At 41.3% G+C, this 8,015-nt stretch overlaps 1 protein-coding gene across 1 annotated transcript; it reads right to left on the minus strand.

Annotated features, from left to right (window-relative positions):
• Window positions 1–406: 406 nt before the first annotated feature.
• On the minus strand, window positions 407–5,861 carry LOC139912891 (olfactory receptor 51I2-like). The gene is made up of 3 exons (XM_078285918.1): window positions 4,946–5,861; window positions 1,801–1,974; window positions 407–411 (listed from the first exon to the last, which is right to left on the minus strand). Exons 1-3 carry the CDS (start codon window positions 5,859–5,861, stop codon window positions 407–409), a joined length of 1,095 nt encoding a protein of 364 aa, XP_078142044.1.
• Between the last annotated feature and the right edge of the window lie 2,154 nt (window positions 5,862–8,015).

Genomic DNA, 8,015 nt, shown 5'->3' on the forward strand with positions numbered 1-8,015 from the left:
CTAGAGTAAAACAAGTTCACTAACACCAGCCCACCCAGTGTCACCGCAGAAAATTACCCTTGACACCGACTGCCAGATTGTTAGAGGAGAAGTGAACATCCTCTGCTGTGTGTGTCCATCCCCACCAAAGTGTCTGTTCCTCGGTTTAAATCCTCTCTCTGACAACAACAACAGGAGCGTGGAAGTCAAACGGGCCAATCAGTGAGCTGGTTGAGCTATTGTTGGAGTAACTCGACCTGGACCTTCAGCAGAGTAGAACTGAGCTTATTCCAGCATACGGTCTAATGTAGCTGAAGTGACATTATTAGTATTCTCCCATTGAAGTGACTGAGGAGCAACAGAAATGAAATCAATTAACGTGATTTGAGATAGGAATCAGGATAACTACACTTTTATTCTTATGTGTTCATCCTGAAACAAGAAAGAAAAAGAATAGAAAAAATACTGTATCTTGTCTAGGGAGGCCTATCCATCCATCCATCAAATGCGATATTTCCGGTGACCCTAAACTTAACTGGTCTGATTTTGACTAAACTTGGAGGGATGATGACTGCATTCCAGCTAGACGCATAGACATTTGCTTTATCAAAAGGTGGCAAATTGCCATCAATTTTCCTTACTTTGCCACCCCAAATTTTTTAAATCTTCTTAAATTTGTGAACTAACTCTCTCTCAGCCTATAATAGCCAGCTACCTGTAGCATCAATGTATAAACAAACTTCTGGGTTATTAACAAACCTGGATTATTCTAAATTATGATGTTTACATGCGTCGACCCAAAACCAGGTTATTTGAGTAACCAAGTTTAGAGAATTCTCTGTGAAAGTAAATGTTGCTGCTGCCACCACTTTTTGAAGACTGAAATAAATGAAGTTGAATTCAAGTGAAAACTAGCTAAACACTAGTTAAAAGTTTGACAAATATCAGAAGCGTAAAGCATTTTTCTATGACAGTCATGGGTACATACATGTCTAATCTTTTGGCAACACCAGTTACTGAGACGACAAAGCGTTTAGAGTCATTTGTATACAGACAGAAATGTTGCAATAAATTGAAATTTGCAAATAGATGGAGCCTCATATATGTAAGTGAAATACTTGCAAAAACAGGAAAATATTGGTGGATCTTCGGGAGACAAAATGACCTTTTCCTTTAGAAACAATAAATGTCACCACTTTTCTGATTTCTAGGGCAACTGGCCCACTTCAATTGACACCACCTATTTCAATTCCCAAGACACACACACACAGAGACAGAGTAAGCTTATTTAATCCAATGTTTATTTATTAACATTTCATTAGAAGATTAAACACACAAACATAGGTGGGTTGCCTTGCTCTTCCCCGTAACCTTAGTGTTAGCCCACACTCCTCAGTAGCCTGTCCAACTATGACAACCTATGCCAAAGATAACAGTAGGCCTACTTTAATTCACTCCACGCCAGTGTACACCGCAATTCAGCAAACCTCAAAATGTATATTCTCCTTCACACTACATGCATAAGATCAAGCTAAATCATTTAACACCATTTGTGTAAGAGATAAAGCACATCACACCACTTTCAAGCTTCGATGAATTATCTTGGATGGGGCTACCATATTGGGGTCCACTGGCAGCGCAGGCCACCAGCTATTAACCGGTAAGTAAACAGGGGCCCACAGCTACAGACCAGACAACAGAAAGAAGTAAAGAAAGATAAAAACATTCCAATTTGGTCGGCGCCGTACTGACCCAAATTGGAATAAGAACATTAAAAGAGTCCCTTATTAGAGTCTCTCCGATGCCTCCGGCACGGCTTACCGACCCCAGAGCCCTTGCGCAGACGGTCGACGCCTTCTTCCTCGTGCTCCAGCGGGAAGAGGACTGGAAGCCGTAGAAAGCTTCCGTCCCTCCGTTTGGTCAGTTCCCGCCAGCCCAGGGGTTCGGACTCGTAGTAGGCTGTGTCTTGGCGAAGTGGCGATCCTCCGGCTCCAGCTGTGGGGGGATACAGGACAGCAGGGATGAGAACTTGGATTTACCACAGAATCACTTCACCACTAGCCTGGTAAGACCATCCTGATCACGTGACCTCACATTCTGTTTCGCTCCACGGATCAGTCTGGACTTCTAGCCGCCCACATCGATTTCAGTGGGCGGGAGGACTTGCCTTGACAGACAAACTCCTTCAGTCAATCAGCGAATCCAAATTCAAATCCACTCGGAAGAACGGCGAAAACGTCTTTTCCGCCGAGAAACTCCGCTAGTGCATACTCTTGTTCTTGTTTAATTGTTGTTATTGAGTCTATTTCTGCAATAACTGCACTTATGGCTGTGTTTACTCTACTAACGTTAACGTTACCGCTCGTTGCTTCGGGAGACGCCATTACTGTTTTGCCAGCGGCGGCCTGTATTTCACATCATCAACTACGACGCAGTCCCTGATTGGCCCGGTTACATTGTAATTTCAGGAAATCGATGTGGGCGGCTAGAAGTCCAGACTGATCCGTGGAATGAAACAGAATGTGAGGTCACGTGATCAGGATGGTCTTACCAGGCTACTTCACCACAAGCCTTGTGAAGGAAACGACCATCCCTTTGTCGGTGGACTAGTGTGCGGAGGATCTAAGGCCGTCGCTTCGCTCCCAGCTCTCGGTGTTGCTCTCTCTACCCTCTTGCCCGACCACCTCTCCTTTTCAGCGTCCCTTCCTCTTCTGCTCCTCCCTCCTCTGCAGGTGCGCCCAATCAGCCTAATTAGGATCAAGAAACAAGCACGGGGCACAACCAGGATAATCTCCTCCTCCCTACCCCCAGTCTGTCCATAATACAGTCTTCCCCCGCCCCACAATCTTTTCAACCCCACATTGAATTGGCTATATAAATGTACAGTTCAAACATAATACATAGGGGGTATTAATACACTTCTGACCCGCGACATAAACACTTCAGAATTATTTGGCTCATTTGTTTGTTCTCAGTTTGCTTTCAGATCGCCAGGTTTGTGTCTTCGATCCAAACTTCCATTGACATTGCATTACACTGAAAGAGGGGCAGGCCAAATTAACACCTGAGGTACAGTAATGTGACCCGATCCAGCTGGGCCAGTTCCAGCTCTAGAAACAATTCAAATGCTTCGCTCATGACCACAGTAGGGGAGAGCGGGGCTAGTTGTCACATGGGTAAGTTGTCTCAGTGGCTTATTTCTGAAACTAAATATTTTAGAGCCAAAAGTCCAATTACACAAATGTTTACTTTCTTAATAAGAGGTTACTTATGTTGAATACAACAGTCTAAGTCAAAACACTTGAACATAAGAAAATGTTGTATACTTTTGATACTTGAAAGTAAATATATATATTTTTTTAATAAAGGATTTGGTTTAGTAAAGATAATGCTCAGGTAAGGAATGTCGGGTTGGAGCATGTTGTCACATTGATTTTGGGGCATAACTATCCACATTCTTTTTTAAGGTTAGAAATAACTTTACATTAATTCTTATCTGAATAAATAATATTTTTGAACCCACAAACCTTTGGCTTGGGTAACAAGTGGCCTCACTGCTGGTTCTCCCTCCCATACAGCCACAGAGGGTAGGCTGCATAGGCAGATTACTATTATTACTATTTTCTTTAAGTGACTAAGAAGATATTTTACATCATAAAACATCAAATTAAATGTGTGGGGTGGGTGTCGATTTCTGAGATTAAATATGTTATTTTCAATACTACAGTATGTTTTTGATGTTATTATAGTATACTATATATACTGTACTTCAAAGGAAATGGAATTGAGTGCTCAAACACAGCACACTTTTCTATATGACAACATGCCCTGTTATGTGTGACAACATGCCCTGACATGGGGTAAGTTGACCCAAGTTTGGTATTTTTGACAGTAACTTTTATCAAAAATGTAAAACAAGCCTCTTTTTTTTTTAGAGAAGACCTTAATCTAGCTGGAAACATGCCCCAGTCTCCTCTACTCCTAGCAGGGTAGAGAAAGACATAATTTACTGCTGGAAATGGGCGGCATTCCCCTTTAATTCTGGAAATGTTTTAATTAAGTATAGGTGTAATGCTATTCACTATAGCCAGATAACGATGTTTACAGCTCTCTAAGTAATGGATAGAAAGGTTTAGACATTAAATTGAAACTCTTGACCTTCTTTGGGGTTTCATTAGAGAGACTTTCTTGTAATTTACATATTACAAAAAAAAGTACAGTTATGTTTTTTATTTAGCCTTTATTTGCACTTGCTAAAATATATGTAATGGAGGATTGACAGTATATACACTACACAGTAAAAGCAATGTCATCATGCTGTTTGGTACAAATTGTTACCTCAGTTTCTTGATGTAGCATTTTTACCTCTTTCAGTACACAGACTATTTATATACAGACCAAAGATTATGCACACTAAAACATTACTTTACATTCACTTTATGCATTTCAAAAAATATTTACAGTAATTGCAGCAAGAGGAACAAACAGAAGTTTCAGCATCAAGCTTTCATCAGTGTATGACTGATGATTTGAAACACACAATGCATGAATAAAGTAATTCTTTAGTGTGCACAGCCTTTAGCCTATGTATGAATTTACTTCGTCTTGAGTGCAGTGTACATTGTTGTTTTTTAGTACACAGACTCTGCCATAAAGTCTATGGTCAAAATTCTCTTTTTGTGCAGCTTAGGATTTGGTGGCATGTGCTGATTTATTATAAGTTTTGCGTTGTAAGTGTAGGTTCAGTTCACTGAGCCTAAATCAGACCACCGACTCTAGGAGCAGCACAGGTTAACAATCTTGTCCTCACAGTCAGTGTAAAGTATGTTTGAAATAAATGAAAAAATGGATGATCTATGGACCAATTTCTGTGTGTTTGTGAAATAATCCTGAGTACTGACACTAGGAGATCAAGACAGGTAATTATTGTATTCAGAAAATTACTTATAAGGTATGGTTTTTGAGCATGATAACATTTTGAATATAGGTTTCCTAATTTCTGGCAACTTCAGACCGTACACAAGAGGGTTCAGAATGGGAGGAATCAGGACAAACTCAAGTGACAAAATTACAGCTACAAAGGGATTCCACTCTTCAAGATTAAAACGGCTGAGGGCAACATCACAAAACACAGTAATGGAATAATTGACAAAGGTAATAATGTGCGGGAGACAGCTTTGTAACACTTTGACCCTGAATTCTGAAGAGCCTTTCCTACAAACAAGCAAAATTCGTAAATAAGTATACAAGACAAAAGCCAGGGGTAGAAAGACGGTGCCTGTGGACACTAACATGCCGACAAGGTTATTGATCACAGTGGAAATGCAGGACAATTTTACAACAGGCCAGTTAGCACAGAATACTTTTGGTATCTTATTACCGCACAAGGGAAGTCTGTAGGCCAAATAAACACAGGCTGCAACAGCAAAGGCTGGATAGATCCACGCTAAGGCTGCCAACTTGGAGACGACAGTGGAGGTCATCTTGCTGTGGTAATGTAAAGGCTGGCATACAGCGACATACCGATCGTATGCCATAATGCTTAGGATGGTGAGCTCATACGACGCATAAGTATAAATGACATAAATCTGAGTGAAGCAAGCTGCGCGTGAGATCAAATGAGTATCAGACAGCAGGTCCCTTAGGAATCTGAGGAAGAAGCCAGCAGAACCGTACAGAGAGTTAATGGAAAGACACAAAATGAAAAAATACATGGGCTCGTGCAGCGATTTCTCTCGTGATATTACCACTATTATGACAAGATTAGCAGAGACAATAACGGTGTACAGCAGGAAACACAATGCAAAGGCTGGGTAGCGGTAGTAGCCTATGTTCACAAACATGGTGAGGTTGAAATAAAGGGGAAGAGTGATGTTTTCCATTAACCCCACAGATTGTGGCAGAGATCATTTGATGGAAAAAAAGAAAATTCACTGGCTGGAGCCTGTCAGTACTTATGATGCAGCTGCCTCCTTGTTCGGAGAAATCACTGGTCCGATTTTACATGATTTCAGGTGATAGCTGTGTAGAAGAGCACTGAACCAGATGAGAGATTAACTCAGTGAAAGATGAAGCAACACAATTAAGTGAGAAAGAGTACGTGAGAAACATACAATCAAAGCATTTTCATCATCAGAACATGTAAAAGTAAGAGCGTAATGGCCCCACTTAGTTCTATTATAGGCTATTCATAAACCTGGTGGTTTATAGCTCTCACCACTCAGTGTCCTCATGTTGTTGAGAGGCCGACCACAGCTGTGATTTCACAGGAGGAGCCGAGAGCTTCTTTAACCTGTCGGGTCATAATGATGTCACCACAGCCATCACGCCCTGGAGAGTCCAGAAACTTCCCCACCATGTACCTTAAAGGAAAAAGTCCACCAGCATACATTGGGCAGAGGGCAGAGAAACACTCGGGACAGTTTGTCAGTCCATCACAGGGGTCCAGAAATCCAAAGTACATTGCCAATAGCTGTTTTCTCAACAGTGTTAAAGTGTTTTAAGGTGGATTTTTCCTTTAAAGGAATAGTTCACCCCAGTATGAAAATTCAGTCATTATCCACTCACCCCCCATGTCAGTTGAACCTCCACTGAAGTTCATACAACCATACAACCATTAGCCCTGAAAATCTTTTGATCAAGAAATATCTATAAATCATGTTTCACACAGTTCAAAATATCTGTAGCCTCTCGCCATCCATGCTGCATTATGACACACAAGAGCAGAAGAGACTGGGGTAAGTTCGATCTAGTGATTAGAGCGGGCCGTTATTTTACGTGAGCCAGCTTTAAAATCCAGCTCTGGCTGTGCATACCAGGGGACAAATTGAGCCTGTCTCTACCAGGGGACGATGCCCCCGAACTTCCATACTATGGTTTGGTAAGTGACTCTGGACTGAAGCCTGAAACTTTTCAAATCCTAACAATGCAGACAAAAACACTTATCACATGGTTTTAAGCACACTTACGAATGTAATTACTGTTGAAGCTTTTGGTCAGTGGAGAAGTTAGAGAAACATTTTGTACCGATGTGGACGTAGCACTCTCTTACTGGTAAGTTAGCTTGCTAGCTGGTCTAGCTATACTTGTGTTACAATCCTGTAGGAAATTCTAGTATGTGTGGATGGGTGAAGTAGCAGGTATGGTTACCTGAAACGCCTGCAACTTAGGCTGTCAATCAAATGAAAGAAGTGGGAGCCTCCTCTCCAAGCCTCTGCACTGAGATTCAGATGTAAACATTATAGCCTTCTAAACTAACTAAAAATAAAAATTAAGACTTTCCGAACGTCTTTGAAGGTAATAAATTTATTCAACATACTCAGGAGTGAAATTATAAATGTAAACAAATCCACGTTGTTCACATGGAAAACATCATTGGTCATCTTTAATGGGGCCATCTTTTTACAGCTACAAAAAAAGCAAGTCAAGCCCTTACCCCGGGGGAACAGCCATGCCCACTGTAATGAATGGGACTGTCAGAGTTTTTGCTTGCAATCATGGCTGACATTGAAGAACAGGGATCATTGTGTTACTCACCATCAAAGTTTCAATGCACACCTGGGCAGTGGCCTCTTAGAAACATTCCTCCGCATAACCAACAGGATCAACTATTGAAACAGGATCAACTATCGACTAACGACACCAGCTGGAATGAGAGGCCAAACAACTAACAAGTAAATCCCTTCAACTGGCTAAACAACTATGCTGATTTTGGGGCATCCTGGTGACTCAGTTGGCTAAGGTGCAAATATCTCAGTTCCAAATCCAGGACCGTTGTCGCACCACCTCTCTCCCAATCTCTCCTGTCTCTCTCAATTTTAAACTGTGTAATAAAGGCAAAATGCCAAAACAAAAATGCTAACTTACAATAATAAATACGATACACAGCATAAAACACTAGCAATAATAAGCTGTTTTGTATTGCCTGGCTCATGGGCCATGTATGTCTGTGTAGCCTAACTGTATGCACTTTGCCATGATTTGTGCAAGACAATCACTTTATTGTAGCAAACGGGCACCAAGCAAGGGGCCATGTT

Source organism: Centroberyx gerrardi, chromosome 10, assembly GCF_048128805.1.
Source record: "Centroberyx gerrardi isolate f3 chromosome 10, fCenGer3.hap1.cur.20231027, whole genome shotgun sequence".
In the NCBI taxonomy this organism is placed as follows: domain Eukaryota; kingdom Metazoa; phylum Chordata; class Actinopteri; order Beryciformes; family Berycidae; genus Centroberyx; species Centroberyx gerrardi.